The sequence below is a fragment of the Marmota marmota genome, unplaced genomic scaffold (genome assembly GCF_001458135.2).
Source record: "Marmota marmota marmota unplaced genomic scaffold, marMar, whole genome shotgun sequence".
Taxonomy (NCBI): Eukaryota; Metazoa; Chordata; class Mammalia; order Rodentia; family Sciuridae; genus Marmota; species Marmota marmota.
In genome coordinates, this window is record NW_025999977.1 from 354,350 (window position 1) to 375,159 (window position 20,810).

The following is a 20,810-nucleotide window of genomic DNA, read 5'->3' on the forward strand; positions in this document are numbered from 1 at the left end:
CCCCAAAATATTATTCCCATATGTCTTAAAGATTTTTATTTCCTCTTTTAATAGAATTCTACTATTAGATATTAATGGGATTAGTAAATAATTCTCTTTCAAACCTCTAACCCAAGTTTTAGTATGAAATACCTTGATACTTTTTCTTCTAATGTCTGAGATCAGTTCCAAGAATTTTATTAGAAATAGGAAGAAAAAATGTATGTAGTTTTGGAACACAAAACAATTTAGAGCACAGAAATCTGGAGATTTTTTTTCTTTTTGCCTGCCCCCAAGATAAGTTTATTATAATGGGAGAATCAGGGAAAAATAAAAGCTTTAGGAGCTTTGAAACCCAAACTTCCTTCTTAACTCTCTGATATCAAAGTCTACTTCTCCTAAAACCGTAACCTAGACTAGCACTGTTAATGCTATAACTTAGCTACATAATTGGTTAGATGAATCTTTCTAGGTTGCTTGTAGAAAATATAAACATTCTAACAGTTCTATAGGAAAAAGAAATTAAGAGCTCCAAATATGTAAGGTTAATCAATTTTTATATTTCTCAACTTATCAATGTTTATAAGCCTAAACATGCCTATATGACAAATGACAGTTCTTACCTCGTGCTCGTACCCGACACTCCTCTTCCTCTGCATTTCTAAGTATTTGTTTAGCATGATTTAATGAGGATTCACAATGCAGAAGATTTTTCACACGTGCAGCCAGTGAATCTACACTACCACCATCGTCACTCTCTGACATACCCTGTTCCTCTCTGCTATCTGTTATGCTTGGATTCGGTGAAGTGTATGGAAAAAAGTTGAGAAGAACATCAGAAACTGATTCCAAAGACTCTGGTAAATTACTCTCCCATGAGCAGGAACCATGTCCATCACTTACATCACTACTTGAATCACTTTTTATGATAGTCATCATAGGGATAATAATTTTGTTCCCAATGGTTCTACTATAGCGTTCAGGTTCAGACCTCATTGCAGATTTGGCTGCTTCATATTGCCTAAGAGTTTCACCTAATGCCATTCTAGCTTTGCTTTCTGCTTCCTGTAGAGGACTTCTAATTGTAGTTGATCTAATAAACTCCCAATTTTCAATGCCTCTCTGGCATTTCAAATTCGTTTGTGTGCCAATATCTTTCTGTATGCTTCTATTGCTTGGGCTTTCCTCCTCTATATATGGCTGTCTATGAAGGAAATCACCATCAGATACATCAGTTGTGGGGGGTTCTTTGAAGCAAACCACCTTCTTAGATCGTATAAATGAAATATCACTAACATCTCTAAAAGGGACAAGGGGAGCAGGAAAATTGCATCGTTTCAGTGCTATATTTTCTGCCTCCATTAAAAGTGTCCGAATTTCTTTAAGAGTTTTGGAACTATTATATGTATCCTGGATTTCCTCTGAACCATTATCTTCAAAACCTATAGATTCAGGCTTAATTATTACAAGTCCATCATCAGCTTGAGAATTTAATGGCATATGTTTTGAGAAAGCACTTGAATCAGAAGAATCCAAATTATCTATTAGTCTTTGGACATGTTCTGAAACAAGTTTGTCCTTTTCATCAGGTGAATAAGTACCAGGGGAAATTATTGATAACCCAGTAATTTGATCAGATTGCCCAAGACCACTCGAGACCTTCAGATCATCTTCAGTTAGATGTCTACACGGCAAATCCTTTTGATAGAAAATATTCAATTTTCCTCTGTATGAAAAGGAACTAGGAGGAGCTGTTGGTAACTCTGTTTTCTGGTCAGCTGGTTCAGGAACAGTTGAAACCTTTAGTGCATCTTCAGTTTGATATCTGTCTGGCAATTCCCGTAGATACAAATTATTAGATTTTTCTTTCTGTAAATAAGAACCACAGAGAGTTATTGGTGCCCCAGTATTTACATCAATTGGCTCAGGGACAGTTGAAATCTTTAGAATATCTTCACTTTGATCTCTATCTGGCAACTGCTGTTGGAAAAAAACATGAGGTTTTACTCTTTCAGAATAGGAACTATGAAAAACTGTCAGTAATGGAGTCTCCTGGTCATCTGGTCCAATCACAGTTGAAATCCTGGGCTTCTCTCTCTTTAAATGGAAACTATGGGTAACTGTTGGTAACTCTGTCTTCTGGTTGTCCGGTAGATTCACAGTTGAAACCCTGAGTTTCTCTTGATGTGAGTAGGAACCCGATGGTACTGCAGGTATCCTATTCTTCTGGTCACCTAGTCCAGAAACAGTTGAAGCCTTCAGAGATTCTTCAGTTAGATCACTATCAGGAAAGGACTGTTGAGAAAAATCACTAGGCTTCTCTCTATGGATGTAGGAACTAGAGGGTGTTCCAGCCCTCTGCTCTACTGGAACAGAAACAGATGAAACTTTCGAAGCCTCTTCAGTGAGATGGCTCTCTGGCAACTCCTGTGGAGAGAAGACACTGGGCTTCTCTCTATGTGAGTAGTAACTCAAAGGCATTGTTGATATTCCAGTCTTCGGGTCATCTGGTTCAGGAAGAACAAGAACGTCTAAAGCTTCTTTGGAAATATTTGGCAACTCCTGCTTATGAAAACTACTGGAGTAAGAACTAGAGGATACTGTTTGTATTCCAGTCTTCTGGTCAACAAGTCCAGGAACCTTTACTGTTTTCAAAGTGACCTGAGTAAGATCTGGCAATTCCTGCTGTAAAGAAATGATAGACTGTTCTCCCTGTGAATAGGGAGTAGAGGTTATTGTGTGTATTCCAGTCTTATAGTCAGCTGGTTCAGGATCCCCTAAAACTTCCAAAGTATCTTCAGGAATATCTGTCAACTCCTGCTGGTAAGAAATAATGGGCTTTTCTCCATGTAAATAGCGGGTAAAGGGCACGATGTGTATCCTAGTATTCTGATCAGAAAGTCCAGGAACACCTAAAATGTTCAAATCATCTTCAGCACGACGTGCTAACTCTTGTTGGTAGGAAATAACAGTCTGATCTATAGGTGAGTAGGAAGGAGAGATTTCAATAGGTATTGTGGTATCTACTGGTTCAGAAATAACTGAAAGTTTCAGACTTTCTTCACTTCGCTGACTATCCGGCAGGACTTGGTGGTAGAGAACAATAGGCTCCTCTCCAAATGAGTAGGGGGAAGTGGAGGATACAGTCAGATTCCCAGCCTGCAAGTCAGTTGGTTCAGGAGAGGATAAAACTTTCAAAGCCTCTTTAGGTAGATAACTATCTGTCAAGGCCCTTTGATAGAAAATAACAGGCTTCTCTTCAAGTGAATAGGAACTTGAAGATAATGTTGGTGTCACCATATTCTGGTCAGCTGGTCCAGGAGCAGTCAGAGATTCTTCAGGTATATGACTACTTGGCAAGGACTGTTGGTAGAAAATGCCAAGCTTATCTCTTTGTGAGTAGGAAGGAGGGATTACGGTTGGTATGCCAGTCTTCTGGTCTGTTCCAGGAGTAGCTGAAACTTTGAGAGCCTCTTCAGGTAGATGACTATCTGGCAGGGTCTGTTGGTAGAAAATAATAGGTTTTTCTCTATGCAAGTAGAAAGTAGATGATCCTATTGGTATCCCAGTCTTATGATCATCTAGTCCAGGAACAAATGAAACTTTCTGAGCCTCTTCATTTAGATGATTATTTGATAACATCTGCCGATAGAAAATATTGGATGTCTCTCTCTGTGAGTAGGATGTAGAGGTTAGTATTGGTATCCCAGTCATCTGGTCAGCTGATCCAGGAATAGCTGAAATTTTCAGAGGCTCTTTAGTTGGATAACTATCTGACAAGGCCTGCTGGTAAATAACACCAGGCTTCTCTCTCTGAGAGTAAGAACTAGAGTATACTTTTGTTGTCAGAGTCTTCTGGTCAGCTAGTCCTGGAATAGCTGAAACTTTCACAGTCTCTTCAGTTACATGACCATCTGGTAACTCTTGCCGGTAAAAAGTACCAGGCTTCACTCTGTGTGAGTAGGAAGTAGAGCGGACTGCTGCAGTTTCAACCTTTTGGTCAGCAGACCTAGGAAAAGTTGACACTTTCAGAGCTTGATCAGTTACATGACTTTCTGGCAAGGCCTGACGATAGAAAGCATAAGATTTATCTCCATGTGGGTAGGAAGCAGAGGACACTGTGGTTATCCCAGTCTTCTTGTCAGCTGGTCCAAGAGCAGATGAAAGAAACTCTTCAGCTAAATGACTCTCTGGCAACTCTTGTTGGTAGAGAATAATAGCAGGATCCCCTCTATACGAGTACGAAGGAGAAGTTATAGTAGGTATACTAATCTTCCGGTCATCTGCTCCAGGAGCAAGAGAAACATTCAGAGTTTCTGCAGGTATATGACTACCTGGCAAAACCTGTTGGTAGAAAACACCAGGCTTATTTCTTGGTGAATAGGAAGTAGAGGTTAGAGTTGGTATCCTGGTCTTCTGGTTATCTGCTCCAGGAACAGATGAAACTCTCAGAGCCTCTTGACCACCTGGCAAGGATTGTTGGTAGACAACATTAGGCTTATCTTTTGGTGAGTAGGGAACAGAGGATACAGGTGGTATGCCAGTCTTCTGGCCAGCAGGTCCCAGAACAGCTGAAGCTTTAAGACTCTCTATAGGTATCTGACCTCTTGGCAAGGACTGTTGGTAGAAAACATCAGGCTGGTCCCTTGGTGAGTAGGAAGGAGAGGTTGTAGGTGTTATGCCAGTCTTCGGGCCAGCTGCTCCAGGAACAGCTGAAACTTTCTGAGTCTCTATAGGTATCTGACCACCTGGCAAACCTTGTTGGTGGAAAACACCAGGCAGGTCACTTTGTGAATAAGGAACAGAGGTTGCAGGTGGTATGCCAGTCTTCTGGCCTGCTGGTCCAGGAGCAGATGAAACTTTCAAAGCCTCTGCAGGTATCTGACTACCTAGCAAGGCCTTTTGGTGAAAAACATCAGGCTTATCTCTTGGTGAATAGGAAGGAGAGGTTGCAGGTGGTATGCCAGTCTTCTGGCCAGCTGGTCCCAGAGCAACTGAATCTTTCAAATCCTCTGCAGGTATCTGACTACCTGTCAAGGCCTGTTGGTAGAAAACACCAGGCTGGTCTCTTTGTGAGTAAGGAACAGAGGTAACAGGTGGTATGCCAGTCTTCTGGCCAGCTGGTCCAGGAGCAGCTGAAACTTTCAGAGCATCTGCAACTATCTGACCACCTGGCAAGGCCTGTCGGTAGAAAACACCAGGCTGGTCTCTTTGTGAGTAGGGAACAGAGGTTGCAGTTATGCCAGTCTTCTGGTCAGCTGGTCCAGAAGTAGCTGAAACTTTCAAGGCCTCTACAAGTATCTGACCTCCTGGCAAGACCTGTTTGTAGAAAACACCAGGCTGGTCTCTTTGAGAGTAGGGAACAGAGGTTGCAGGTGGTATGCCAGCCTTCTGGTCAGCTGGTCCAGAAGCAGCTGAAACTGTCAGGGCCTCTGCAGGTTTCTGACCACCTGACACAGTCTGTTGGTAGAAAACATCAGGCTTGTCTCTTGGTGAATAGGAAGGAGAGGTTGCAGGTAGTATGCCAGTCTTCTGTCCAGCTGGTCCAGGAGCAGATGAATGTTTCAGGGCCTCTGCAGGTATCTGATCACCCGGCAAGCCCTGTCGGTAGAAAACACCAGGCTGGTCTCTTTTTGAGTAGGGAACAGAGGGTGCAGATGTTATGCCAGTCTTTTTCTGGTCAGTTGGTCCAGAAGCAGTTGAAACTTTCAGGTCCTCCGCAGGTATCTGATCACCCGGCAAGGCCTGTCGGTATAAAACACCAGGCTGGTCTCTTTGTGAGAAGGGAAAAGAGGTTGAAGGTGGTATGCCAGTTTTCTGTCCAGCTGGTCCAGGAGCAGTTGAAACTTTCAGGTCCTCTGCAGGTATCTGATCACCCGGCAAGGCCTGTTGGTATAAAACACCAGGCTGGTCTCTTTGTGAGTAGGGAACAGAGGGCACAGATGTTATGCCAGTCTTCTGGTCAGCTAGTCCAGAAGCAGCTGAAAGTTTCAGGGCCTCTGCAGGTATCTCATCACCCAGCAAGGCCTGTCGGTATAAAACACCAGGCTGGTCTCTTTGTGAGTAGGGAAGACAGGGTGCAGGTGGTACGCCAGTCTTCTGGTCAGCTGGTCCAGGAGCAGCTGAAAGTTTCAGGGCCTCTGCAGGTATCTGATCACCCAGCAAGGCCTGTCGGTATAAAACACCAGGATGATCTCTTTGTGAGTAGGGAACAGAGGGTCCAGGTATTATGCCAGTCTTCTGGTCAGCTGGTCCAGGAGCAGCTGAAAGTTTCAGGGACTCTGCAGGTATCTGATCACCCGGCAAGGCCTGTCGGTATAAAACACCAGGCTGGTCTCTTTGAGAGTAGGGAAAAGAGGGCACAGATGTTATGCCAGTCTTCTGGTCAGCTGGTCCAGAAGCAGCTGAAAGTTTCAGGGCCTCTGCAGGTATCTGATCACCCAGCAAGGCCTGTCGGTATAAAACACCAGGATGATCTCTTTGTGAGTAGGGAACAGAGGGTCCAGGTATTATGCCAGTCTTCTGGTCAGCTGGTCCAGGAGCAGCTGAAAGTTTCAGGGACTCTGCAGGTATCTGATCACCCGGCAAGGCCTGTCGGTATAAAACACCAGGCTGGTCTCTTTGAGAGTAGGGAAAAGAGGGCACAGATGTTATACAAGTCTTCTGGTCAGCTGGTCCAGAAGCAGCTGAAAGTTTCAGGGCCTCTGCAGGAATCTGATCACCTGGCAAAGCATGTCGGTATAAAACACCAGGCTGGTCTCTTTGTGAGTAGGGCACAGAGGGCGCAGATGTTATACCAGTCTTCTGGTCAGCTGGTCCAGGAGCAGCTGAAAGTTTCAGGGCCTCTGCAGGTATCTGATCACCCAGCAAGGTCTGTTGGTATAAAACACCAGGCTGGTCTCTTTGTGAGTAGGGAACAGAGGTTGCAGGTGTTATGACAGTCTTCTGGTCAGCTGGTCCAGAAGCAGATGAAAGTTTCAGGGCCTCTGCAGGTATCTGATCACCTGGCAAGCCCTGTCGGTATAAAACACCAGGCTGGTCTATTTGTGAGTAGGGAACAGAGGGTGCAGGTGGTATGCCAGTCTTCTGGCCTGCTGGTCCAGAAGCAGCTGAAAGTTTCAGTGTCTCTGCAGGTATCTGACCACCCGGCAAGCCTTGTTGGTAGAAAACACTAGGCTGGTCTCTTTGTGAGTAGGGAAAAGAGCTTGCAGGTGGTATGTTAGTCTTCTGGCCAGCTGTTCCAGAAGCAGCTGAAAGTTTCAGGGCCTCTGAAGGTATCTGCTCACCTGGCAAGGCCTGTCTATATAAAACACCTGGCTGGTCTCTTTGTGAGTACGGAATAGAGGGTGCAGATGTTATGCCAGTCTTCTGGCCAGCTGGTCCAGAAGCAGCTGAAACTTTCAGGGCCTCTGCAGTTATCTGACCACCCGGCAAGGCTTGTTGATAGAAAACACCAGGCTGGTCTCTTTGTGAGTAGGGAAGAGAGGGTGCAGGTGGTATGCTAGTCTTCTGGCCAGCTAGTCCAGAAGCAGCTGAAAGTTTCAGGGCCTCTGCAGGTATCTGATCACCCAGCAAGGTCTGTCGGTATAAAACATCAGGCTGGTCTCTTTGTGAATAGGGAAGAGAGGTTGCAGGTGCTATGCCAGTCTTCTGTCCAGCTGGTCCAGAAGCAGCTGATAGTTTCAGGGCCTCTGCAGTTATTGGATCACTCGGCAAGGCTTGTTTGTAGAAAACATCAGGCTGATCTTCTTGTGAGTAGGAAAGAGAGGGTGCAGATGTTATGCCAGTCTTCTGGCCAGCTGGTCCAGGAGCAGCTGAAACTTTCAGGGCCTCTGCAGGTATTTGACCACCTGGCACAGCTGGTTGGTAGAAAACATCAGGCTTGTCTCTTGGTGAATAGGAAGGAGAGGTTGCAGGCGGTATGCCAGTCTTCTGGCCAGCTGGCCCAGGAGCAGATGAAATTTTCAGGGCCTCTGAAGCTATCTGACCACCTGGTAAGGCCTGCTGGTAGAAAAAACCAGGCTGGTCTCTTTTTGAGTAGGGAACAGAGGTTGCAGGTGGTATGCTAGTCTTCTGGCCAGCTGGTCCAGAAGCAGCTGAAAGTTTCAGGGCCTCTGAAGGTATCTGACCACCTGACACAGTCTGTTGGTAGAAAACATCAGTCCTATCTCTTGGTGAATAGGAAGGAGAAGTTTCAGGTGGTATGCTAGTCTTCTGTCCAGCTGGTCTAGGAGCAGATGAAAGTTTCAGAGCCTCTGCAGGTATCTGATCACCCGGCAAGGCCTGTCCGTTTAAAATACCAGGCTGGTCTCTTTGTGAGTAGGGAACAGAGGTTGCAGGTGGTATGCCAGTCTTCTGTCCAGCTGGTCCAGAAGCAGCTAAAAGTTTCAGGGTCTCTGCAGGTATCTGATCACCCAGCAAGGCCTGTAGGTAGAAAACACCAGGCTGGTCTCTTTGTGAATAGGGAAGAGAGGGTGCAGGTGTTATGGCAGTCTTCTGGCCAGCTGGTCCAGAAGCAGCTGAAACTTTCAAGGCCTCTGCAGGTATCTGACCACCTGACAGAGTCTGTTGGTAGAAAACATCAGGCTGATCTCTTGGTGAATAGGAAGGAGAGGTTACAGGTGATATGCCTGTCTTCTGGCCAGCTGGTCCAGGGGCAGAAGAAATTTTCAGGGCCTCTGCAGTTATCTGACCACCTAGTAGGGCCTGTCGGTAGTAAATACCAGGCTCATCTCTTTGTGAGTAGGGAATAGAGGTTGCAGGTGTTATGCCAGTCTTCTGGACAGCTGGTCCCAGAGCAACTGAATCTTTCAAACCCTCTGCAGGTATCTGACCTCCTGACAAGACCTGCTGGTAGAGAACACCAGGCTGTTCTCTTTGTGAGTAGGGAACAGAGGTAACAGGTGGTATACCAGTCATCTGGCCAGCTGGTCCAGGAGCAGCTAAAATTTTCAGAGCCTCTGAAGGTACCTGACCACCCGTCAAGGCCTGTTGGTAGAAAATACCAGCCTTATCTCTTGGTAAGTAGGAAGGAGAAGTTGCAGGTAGTAAGCCAGTTTTCTGGTCAGCTGGTCCAGGAGCAGCTGGAACTTTCAGGGCCTCTGCAGGTACCTGACCACCTGGCATCGCCTGATGATAGAAAATACCAGTCTTTTCTCTAGGTGAGTGAGAAATGGATGGTACAGTTGGTATGCCAGTGTTCTGGTCATCTGATCCAGGAATACCTGAAACGTTCAGTGCCTCCTCAGTTAGATAACTATCTGGCAAGCCCTGTTGGTATAAAATACTGGGCTTCTCCCTGTAAGGGTAGGAAGAAGGAGGTTCTATTGGCATCCCATACTTCTGGTCAGCTGGTTCAGAATTATCTGAGACTTTTAGACTCTCTTCAGTTAGATGACTATGGGTCAATGCCATTTGGTTAGGAGCATCAGTGTGTAGACCAATAGTATTCCCTTGTAAAGAACTTATAGCCAATTGAGGTAAGTCCTCAGGGTATAAAGATAAATGAGATTCAACGTCTGAATCTTCAGTAGTGGTAGTGATACCCAATTTCAACTTGGATTGAGTTATTTCAGGTATGCTTCCTTCAGAAGAGTCTCCTAAAGGAAGAGATTTGTTAATGTTATAAATTTTGTCAATAAAAAAAGAAATCAAACAAGCCTCACCTCCTTGGGCCTCTAAACTTTTAGAAATGAAATCTATTGCTGGGCGCTAAGCAACTCAGTGAGACCCTGTCCCTAAACAGAAATACAAAATAGGCTGGGGATGTGGATTTGTGGTCCAGTGCCCAAGTTCAATCCCTGGTACCAAAAAAAAGAAATAAAAAGAATCCTGTGGAAATAATCATCAAAGGAAACAAATGTCCATGAAGACACTAATTACAAAGCAAACCAAAGTGAAAATGATCAACAATAGAGTAACAGTAATATCAACTTAATGAAACATTTTATAGATCTTAAAAAATTTATTTAAAGAATTTTCAATGGGATAGCAAAATACCATTGGGTCTGGGATTTGATTTCAATCTGCTTGCAATCTAGTAGTCTGTTGTTGTGTCATGAATGCTGACAGAAAACATAAGGTTCTTTGTCAGGGAAATTTCTTTTATTATTAGCTTATTTTCAAGGGCTCCTCTCAGCCTCAAGTGCTACAGGGGCAATGCAATACAGATGCTATGCATGCAGTGAGTTTGACCAACTCCTTATATATTACATATATTTTATATGGAAAGAGAGATCTATATAGACATTGTTTTCTTTTTTGTTTTTCTTTTCGTTTTGGAGATTGAATCCAGTGGCACTTAACCACTGAGCCACATCCCCAACCCTTTTTTATATTTTATTTAGAGATGGGGTCTGGCTCAGTTGCTTAGGCCCTCACTAAGTTTCTGAGGCTGGCTTTGAACTTCCAATCCTCCTGATTCAGCCTCTGGAGCTGCTGGGATTACAGGCATGTGCCATGGTGACTGGCATGTTTTTTATTAAGTATATGAAACTGTATAAGACGAAAGGTACACTAAGAAGTTTGAACTTAATTCTATAGGCATGGGGAACTGTTGACCACTTTGATAAGAACTATAATGCATCAATACAGATTCAAGGCAGATAAAAAGGGAATGAGAGTGTTTAAACAGAACAACCCATCAGAACTTTCTGCAATAATACAAATGTTCTGTATTTTCACTACTAGAGTAATTCTAAATCAAAGTAGATCTAAATAGCAGTGTAAATGAATGACTACAACACAATAAAAGGATTTAACAAGTTGTATATTAATTCATTTATTCATTCAAAAAATATGAATCCTTATGATGTGCCAGACATCATTCTAGATAAAGGTAAATACAATAATAAAAAAACAGACAATTCCTACTTCACAGAGTTTCCATCCTAAGAGGAGGAGGCACACAATTAAACATAATTGGTAAAATAGGGTATGTTAGATATAATATGGTTGCTATACACAGCACACATTACCTATCTTTTACATACAGCAAAACTGAGTTTCCAAGATAATTATACCACAGTGCTTCTCAATGTGAGTTATCTTGTTAACTTGCAGGCTCTGATTCGGCAGATCTAATGAGATCTGAAATTCTCCATTTTTACATGTTCTCTTGTGATACTCAATGCAATATATTGGTCCTTAGACCACATGTTGAATAGTGAAGATATATAATTTTTCTAGAGTTCTAAAACAAATGACAAAAACTAGTACCTTAACCCTTCAATTCTAACTCTGAGTTCTGAACTCTTTTCACTACAACTGACTGCCCTTCCTAAAAGGCCTCTGGTGAGCTTCAAAGTAGCTAAATACAGAAGAAGATGAGTTGAGGCATGAATTGTAGAATTAGAAGTATCAACTATACAGAAAAACTGAAAGCAAAAGAAAATATGTAAAAACTGCACTGCAACCTGAGAAGTAATATGGGTTATGAATATTTTGTGAGGAAATAAAATAGGCCCAAGTCGAGAAAAAAAACAAAACAGATTAATAACACAAAATCTTTTTATTCCAAACAACTTCCTAACTTTTTGACTTTACATTTCTTTGATCATTACAAATTATCAGTGATATCATGAAGGGAACAAATGAGTTAAGAAACAGCCAAGGAGTTAAGATACAGAACCCATATTCTTGAAAGATATATAACAGTTTATATAAGATAGCAATACCTTAAGTAGAAATACCTTTGGAGGAAGGAAAAGGTTAGTAAAGAAAACTTGAATAATTGGAGTAAGCTGCTAAAAGTAAAAAACAGGAAGGATCCCCCTGGCCTAAAAAAAGAAAAAAAAAACTGAGAATAAAAGGATTAAAAAAAAAAAAAACACATAAGTTGGGCAAAGATGGGGCATAAAGGGTGGGGAAAGGAAATGTTCCAAACAGAGCAAACAGTATCTGCAAGGTTGAGGAGACAAGAGGGTTTAGCATAAGGAAATGACAGTAGTTCAATATGATTAAAAAGGCAAGTAAGGGTAAAGCTAAAGATATGAGCAGGGACCTTTTACAACATATCAAGGAGTTTTTAAATTATCCCAAGGAATTTACAATTCGTCCTGAGGTAAAACAAGGGTTTCAAACTAAAAGTAACACTATCAAGTCTGCCTTGTAAAAAAAGACTATTCTGGCTTTTATAAAAAAAATAGAATGGCAGAAAAGATGACCTGTTTTCTATTACTAACGCAGTAATCCCGAAAAGAGAAATCAAGAGTATAATAATTAGAATCAACAGTATTGGGTAACTGAAGAAAGATGAAGGTGAGAAAATACAAATTTCTGACTTGGCTTAGCAGACCTTCACACAATTAGAAGAAATACTGAAGGAAGATTAGGTTTGAAGAGATGATGATTTGTCCAGTGTTTGAAGTTCTGACGTTAAGGTGCCTCTGAGACAACCAAATGAAGATAGTCCATAGACAATCAGATAGAAATATCTGGAGTACAAGACACATCTAGATGGGAGTCCTACATTTGGTACTATAGAAAGTAACTGAAGCCTTAAGTATAGATAATATCTCAAAGTTAAGATCACTTTTTGCACAAAGCATTATTTCCCACCATGTTTCTATCTGCTTCTGTAAACAAGCTAAGGACAATCAGTACTGTACCAGGTTAACTGATGCTTTTAGAAAACAATCATTAAAACTTCCCTGCCTTTAGTATGTACCATGATTTGTGTTCGGCATTAATTGAAATGAAACATGATGTTCTCTCTGAGGGAGAAAAAAAATTTTTTTAATATTTCTTAGTTGTCAATGGACCTTTATTTTATGTATTTATATGTGATGCTGAGAATCGAACCCAGTGCCTCACACATGCTAGGCAAGAGTTCTACCACTGAGCTACAACCCCAGCCCATGAAGAAGAAAATTTTTATAAATAGTGGTGTGCTATATTTATGAAAAGTAAGAGGGGCATTTAAATTTTTTTAAAAGGAGGGGGGAGAACAATATGGAAATGAAATAATCAAATACTCTTAAGCTAAGCCTGAAATTACAACTAGAATGTAAAAAGACTGAGAAGAAAGGAAACGTCATCCCAGGAAAGGGAAAACCAGAAGTAAAATATCAAAAGAATAAACACAACTCTACAGGTAGGGAGGTAAATGCAAACAACAACAAAATGCCTTGCCTGGTACCAAATTGTACAGGAAAGAAAATGAAGATTGAATAAATAGAAAGTCTTGGTAATCAACCAGATAGAGTTGAGATCTGACATGGAGAAAGGAGAACATATCATCAATATTCAAGGAGAATATGAGTTGAGTTTATAGAAGATAAAAGATAGTATGAATGCAATGAGTGGCCCGAGATGGCAGCACAGGCTACCAGGCTCTCACTCTCATTCATTCTATGTGTCTTGCATAATTTCCCTTTCAAAATTGGGATACCTAATATTGAGGCAGCCTTAGAAGGTAGTGAGAATTAAATCTGTCAAAAAATTTTTTGATTAAAAACATAAAGGGTTGGATAAAAACATAAAGGGTAGAACCAAAACCTATAAAACAATATATAAATATATACATATAAATCTCTATATCCACCAGCCTTCCTGAAACCACCTTGCTGAGGGTAAAGTGATTCATTTTCTCCCTACTGCTTGTAGCCCTCTTCTTGTTTTTAAAATAACTTCAAATAAACAAAAAATAGAATAATAGCTCTCTGGATTGCCTAACACATGTAAGACACAAATTTGGTCCCTAGCTCAGAAAAGGAGGAGGTGGGGGGGGGGATAATAAAGCTCTGATTTTAAATGTTCTCATCTTAATGTGAGGTGAGAAATGTTAATTAGCTTGATTTAATTATTGCAATGTCTACATGTATCAAAACATCACCCTGAACCCCATAAATACATATAAATTTTATGTTGAAATTAAAAATTGACTTTTAAAATGCTTTTTTAAAAGATGAAATCTGTAATATTTAAGATAGGATAGACAAGTAGACCAATGCAACTGAAAAAAGAGCCCAGAAAGAAACAAACAAAATGTGATATTGAAGTAGAAAAGCAGCTCTGGAGGTAGACTGCTTGGGTTCATGACTGGCACCCCACCACTTTACTATGTATGGGGCCTTGGGCAAGTCAGTTAACTTCTCTAAGTCTCATTTTGTTCAACGATCAAATAGAATAATAGCAGTAGACATCACCAAAAGTATAGCTATAAAATTAATATATAATTATATTAACGTAAATTTTATACAATAAGTAAATGCTTAGCAAAGTAAGCAAGTAATAAATGATATCTATTATTATCACTCTGTGATGGGGCTGCATATTTTAGAAAAATTAGCAAAGTTTCATGGCATAGGTGTGCACGTTCTGTGACTTAAGACTCCAGGGCTTATTCCAAATTGCTAAGGGCTTTACCTTGAATCTCATACCCATGGCCCCATCTGGTAATTTCTATCTATAGTCAAAGACTATTCAAAGATAATGTAGCATTATATTAAAAATTAAGAATTCCAAGCAAAAAATATGAGAATGAGCTGTTCAGCAAGACTGTAGTTTACAAAATTAATATAAAAAATTCAATTTTACTTCTACATACCAGCAATGAATTCTCCAAAAGTGACATTAACATTCTTATGTGTAATATCATTAAGAAGATTTAAACTTAAAATTAACAAAAAGTACAAGACTTATAAGCTGAAAACTACAAAATATTGTTGAAATGAAAAAGACCACAGTAAAAGGATAGAAACACTATGCTTATGAACATTTGATATTAAGATAGTAAAATTCTCAAAAGGGGGCCGGGGCTGTAGCTCAGTGGCAGAGCACTTGCCATTCCTGTGAGGCACTAGGTTCAATTCTCAGCGTCACATAAAAATAAACAAATAAAGGCATGCTGTCCATTTACAACTACAAAAAAATTTTTTAAATAAATTACAGATTCAACGCACTATGGTATATGTTGCAACAATACACAATATTCAAGGTGAATTAAGTCAGTCACAAAGAGACTTGGTTCCACTTATACGTGGTAATTACAGTAGTCAAATTCACAAGAGACAGAAAGGAGAATGGTGGTTATCAGGGACTGGGAAGAGGAAAGAATGGGGAATTACTGTTTAACACGTACAGTTTCAGTTTCATAAAATGAAGAGTTTTGTTGATGTATGGTAGTGATAATCAAGCAATGTCAATGTAATTAATACTACGAAACTGTATACATAAAAATGTTTAAGGAAAGAAGATGGCGGGCTAGAGGAAGGATATATTTCTTGTCACTCTGTGACCCTGGATTCAAGCAATGGGGATACTGCTTGGATGTGAAGTGGGTGAAAGAGGGATTTCACCAAAACTCAATATTGAACGGTCAGAATGCCTAAGAGACTTAGAAATTTGGGTACATTAAATAAAGATAAAAGATAACATAGAAGCCAATCTGGTACCAGTAGCCATGCAAATGCAGCACAGAAGGAGGGAAAATGCTGAGAAATACAATGGACAGATTTATTGGCAACATCCTGAGATCATAGAGGCAACCTGCCCTAGGTTGGTCCAGAGGCTGTACTCCAGTATATAATCATGCGCAAAGGGCAGCCCATGTTCCCAACTGTATGTGGAAAGCTGATGCAGAAGCAATCCGGGACGACCACTGCAGCAATTGGAAGATCTGAAATGGGTACATACAGGTCCTGGCAGGCACTTATCGTATGACGTAGACTGTGCTTAACAAAGCAAGAGTAAAATAAGCACAGAGTCTTATCTCCAGGGGAATACAAGTCAGAGAGGTGCGTTTACAGGCTCACAGAAGCAGATGAAGGGGGTCAGAAATCTAATTAAGCTTGGCACTAAGACCAACAGCCTGGAAAAGAAGGGTCCATGGACAGCAGAGCAAACAAAGGAGTGGCTCCCCCACTCCATAAGTGGAACCCTAGAGAGACTCCTAAGGAAACTGCCCAGCCCTAGAGGTTGACTGATCTAATCTATCCAGAGCAGTCATCACCCAGCAAAGACCCTAAGACCTTACTAAACCTAACTCCCACCTTTAGGAATTCCACCTATGGAAAATCCTCTCAGAGAACTCTGCAGCAGCCCCACCCTGGGAGCACATCATACTGGTCAGTATAGACAAAACTCCAACTGACAGTACTTCCCATCCCACCATATCTCATACTGCTGAGAAGTGAAACTAAGAATTTTTCAACTCCAGCTGGCAGCATGGGAAGAAACACAAAAAGAGGAAGGGTTTAACAATGCACAGCCCTTTTCTTGTGCTCAGCACATACATCCAGAAAAAACAGAAAAGACAAACAGTTGGGCACAGACAGTGAACATATATTCTCACTGACTATTTTGATCACCTCAGTAGAAATAAATCTAGAATTTTTCATCAAGAATCTCATTTTCCTTTATTTATTTATGTGCATTTGTGTGAATAGTTCATGAATATTTATACATATACATATCTGTTTCCTTTTTCTCATCTGTAACATTTTTTAATGTAGTTATTTTTCCTTGTCTTGTCTTTTGAGGATAAGGAGTTTTTATTAGTACACTTTGGTTTAGTTTTATAATGTTTTTCATTTGTCAGTTTCTCTTGTTTCTTTTCTTCTCTCACTTCTTTATTTTTACTAATAGCCAAATTCTATTGCTCTCTCATGCATTCTCCCTTTAATTTTTTACTTCTATTTTTTCTTCTTCTCCCTCATAACCATCATATCCTAAATCTCTTCTGCATTCTCTGTGTTCACTTTTGAAATTGTAAACTCTTTTCTACCCACCTGGCTCATTTTCTTTCCTCTTAATTAACTCTATTTTTTTGTTGTTTGTTTGTTTGTTTGTTTGGGTAGTTTTAATGGACAGCATGCCTTTATTTTATTTGCTTATTTTTTCTGGTGGTGCTGTTAGACAGGACACAAGAAAAGACAATTAACTCCAATTAAAATCAAATTAAAGCAAGCTGATTATTTTGACCGGTCGGACTGCCTCTCCCAACAAAAGCCATGGGACTAAGACAGCCCTGCAACTTTCTTGCAGCCTAGCTTTATAGCCCAGAAAGTTACACAAGGGGGGGTTACAGATAATAAAACTCTGAGGAGCATAACACCAATGCTAGTTTGGCCCCGACATCAGAATTTATGAAGGTCATTAGAGCCTCAGAGAAGGTCGTTATCTGGCCAGGGAAAACAAAGATTTATGAGGTGTCACTAAAGTTTTAGAGAGGGCTATTATCTGGTCAGAGAGATCCAGGCATGGGTGAGTTCAAGGCACAGGCAGGCATTCCAAGCAAGTTCAGAATTTTCAGTAATTTATAGTAAAGCCAAAATTAGCTTTCATGTCTTTGTGGTGAGATGGCTCCCAATTTTAAGAGGGTATCAGACTGGGTCTATCATTCCCCCCTTTTCTTATGTGTCCCTTTCAAGTCTTTGATAGGGTAGGGGAAGAGCACTGAGGGAATTTTAATCCCTCAGATAAAAGTCTCCAACTTTTTTTTTTTTTAACTCACCCAAAACCGGTCTCTCTGATTTGACTTGTACCAGGAAGATATGAACACATTAATATAAAAACACATTGATGTTTTTATATTAACCAAGTTTAGCTTTTAAAGAAATACATTAGCACAATTTTCTAAAACAACATTTCTTGTTTAACCAGCTGTTTAATTCCTTTAAGATTACTTGCTCTAGACACAAGAAACAAAACTTAATAAACACAATGTTACGGGTAAACTAATATTTTAATAAATCTTTGTCCTTTTAACATATGACTGTAAAGACAAACTTACACAGTCCTTCTTTGTCACTTACTTAAACTTTCTTATGTACTTCATCACATAAAGACTTTCTTATCCAGGAACACTTTTTTCTCTTCTATTAAAAATTATTTCCATATCTAGAACCTTCTAATTTCTCCTTTCCATCTGTTAACCTCCTTTTCTGTTCACATTTTGAAACAATCCTTGTAAATTTCTGAATTTAGGCAGCTTATTTCATTTGAATAAAAAGAAATACTTGATTTTACTTATAGTACTCTTAATTGAAACAGCTGAAACCTTTAGGCTTTTGTATATAGAAAACTTCTGGAAACTTTTTTTATCTAGAATCACATCTGTTTACCAATTTATGAAAACACCATGTCTAAGTATCAGGGATGACAAAGAAACTTTTTTTTTTTTTTTTTTAATATTTATTTACTTTTTTAGTTCTTGGCGGACACAACATCTTTGTTTGTATGTGGTGCTGAGGATCGAACCCGGGCTGCACGCATGACAGGCAAGCGCGCTACCGCTTGAGCCACATCCCCAGCCCCGACAAAGAAACTTTATATCTTTTTTTTTTATATCTTTTTTTTTAACCAACTTATGAAAACATCAATAATGTTACCCAATGTAATTTAAGGAGTTAAGAGTAACTTAATGGTATATTTAACATTTAACATTTTAACCTTGTAAATCAATCAGATATCTAACAAAAGTATTCATAAATGAGTAATCCCTTGTCAAATTTACTTTACTTATTTTATCAAAACATCAGACAAGTGTATTGAACAGTGTTAGCCATTTCCTTGTTGAAGAAAAGTCCTAGAACCAAAGCATATCAGACATTTCATAGACATCAACATTTTATTAGTTTTTTTAACATATAGAAAAACTTGTAAGCTTAATTTTAAGATATCTTTATTTTCATCTGTTTACCCAATTTAAATTGAACCGTTTAAATCACTTGAATCAAAGATATTTGGATCCATTTTTTTAATTTTTATGAGCGCTCCTCATATATCTGCCAATTTTCATATCATGTGCATGATATATGGACATACGCACATACAGACATACAACACATAACACAAGTGTGCACACCTAACACAATAGTAAAGCCTTGTAGCTTTTCACAGGTGAAATCTCCATTGCAATGTTTAAAAACTCCACAATTGATCAAAAATAGAACTCATCAGAAAAACATTAAGCTAGGTCTGTCTATAGGATCAAAATCATGAGCTCAAAAAATACAGAAACTAAGAAAAAGCAAGAGTCCTAGAAAAAATGACCGGCCAGTAATTAGTAAATACCATACAATTTACTTTTTGGTTTAGTCTAGTTTGAGTTCAGGTAAAAGACATCTTTACTCTTTTTTTTTTTTTTTCCCTTAGGCCTCAGAGCAGTCTCCTACTGAGCTTGCAGGCTTCTTCCATTTGCATTTCAACATAAGTCCTGGATGAGGTCTGGAAGGAGCAGGGAAAACTGCTATTCTGAGCAGACACCTCACGCCTAAGGCATTTTTAACCTTAAGTTATAATTTTCAGGTTTGGATGTTGAAAATTATGATAAAAGTTTAAGATACAATTCATAAAATTTCATACCTTTCCATCTTGTTTTGCCAAAGGAAAAATTTTTCCTACTCTAGAAAAACTTGCTCATACAAAACTGAAAATAGGATCTTACTTGATAATATAAAAGCTATCATCAGAAGAAATCCCTTCAGGATCATTAAGCCACTTCCTTTGCTTTGAAGTTCCTATAGTAGTATTAAGTTCCAAAAGATAACCACACACTACCATCTATATCCAAAATTAAGCTTTAAAAATTCCCAAGACTATTGTTATTCAATGTCATTCCAATAAGCCAGACCAATCCCCAATCCAACACTTTCCTTCCCCAAGCCATACACACTGAGGGGAACAGATACCATACCATGATTTACTATCCTTGCCCAAATTAATGCACTGGTACACCTAGTGAAATCTTCCCAGGCTACCCAATTCAAAAACTGCTGAAAAAACTGAATGAGGGAGTTATTTGCCAACTTGGAAGTAGAGTTCTTTAGTTTTCCATCCTAAATATTTAAGTTCTCTGGCATGAATTATCTGAAATCATAAATTAAACAATTACCTAAACCCAACTTTTAACTGCAAGATTGTGCAATGCTTCAAAAACCCATTCAGACCAGATTGTTACAATAAAAATCATCTTTTAGACACACATTCAGCCAAGATCATTCCCAAGAAACAATCTATAATATCAATATATTATTGCCCATGTCTTAAAGGGCCAGAAATAGATAAAAGAGACACAATAAAAAAGATACAATAAAAAAGACACAATGACAGACAGGCAGAAAGGAGCTCCAGACTATGGCTGACAGACAGGAACCTTTAAAACAGACTAGATAAGAGAAAAATCTCCCCAAATTTCCAACTCCCATTTAATTATGACTCCTACACCAGTGGCACCATACATGTCCCTACGAGTGGACCAGATGTTCTCCCAGAGGGGCAACCAGAAGTGTAAAATCAAGGGTCTCGGTGTGGTGACTTTGCTGCCTTGTGTCCCCCTTTTTTTTAAGTAGACAGAGGTAGAGTAATCTTTACAGTGCAGAGAAGGAAGGTGGGAGTTCCCCGAAGCAAAAGGGGCTTTGGTAGCTGCTGGGAGTCCCTCAGTCCCTCCTTTTACTTACAGGATTAGTTCTTCTTGTTTGGTCTGACCCCAGGCACCAGGCACACTCCATATCTCCTAACTTTCCAGTAGTCAGTTCTCTAAAGTTCATTTTAATCCTCCGCATTCAGTTGTTTGGAGTGCTAAGCTCCCTAAGAAAGCAGAGCAGAGGCTCCTCTAGAGTACTCCCTGGGGTGTCAAAATTTGTAACTAAAAGTTCCGTTTCTGTCCTCGAAGGCAATTAATGCCAATTTAATAATGAGAACAGGGTTTTGAGAAAAACAAAAAGGAAGGTTTATTGTTTAGCTAACAAAGAAGAAACACGGGGGACTCCACCCCAAAGGTTGTGACTCTCTTGATCTGGAAGGACAAGGGGTTTTAAAGGAGTTTCACTTGTTAATCTGGGAAATATTCCATTCTTAGATCCCCAGCAGCCATTTCCCTCTGCAGT

General features: G+C 39.9%; 1 protein-coding gene and 1 long non-coding RNA gene across 12 annotated transcripts in view; both read right to left on the reverse strand.

Annotated features, from left to right (window-relative positions):
• Nucleotides 1-20,810, reverse strand: part of Alms1 (ALMS1 centrosome and basal body associated protein) — a 180,538-nt gene that overhangs the window by 108,538 nt on the left and 51,190 nt on the right. For 8 of the 11 annotated variants that reach the window (XR_007348008.1, XR_007348009.1, XM_048804102.1 and 5 more), the window contains exon 8: nt 603-9,578. Coding sequence is in view for 9 of the 11 variants with exons in the window: in XM_048804102.1 (XP_048660059.1) it covers nt 603-9,578 (8,976 nt within the window). In the remaining 2 variants the exon portion in view is untranslated. The remainder of the gene's footprint in view (nt 1-602; nt 9,579-20,810) is intronic. The other 3 variants (XM_048804106.1, XM_048804107.1, XM_048804105.1) reach the window with 3 other exon arrangements.
• LOC125617139 lies at nt 10,410-19,844 on the reverse strand. The gene is made up of 3 exons (XR_007348010.1): nt 19,288-19,844; nt 17,442-17,447; nt 10,410-11,257 (listed from the first exon to the last, which is right to left on the reverse strand). It is a non-coding gene; the product is annotated as an uncharacterized LOC125617139 (long non-coding RNA).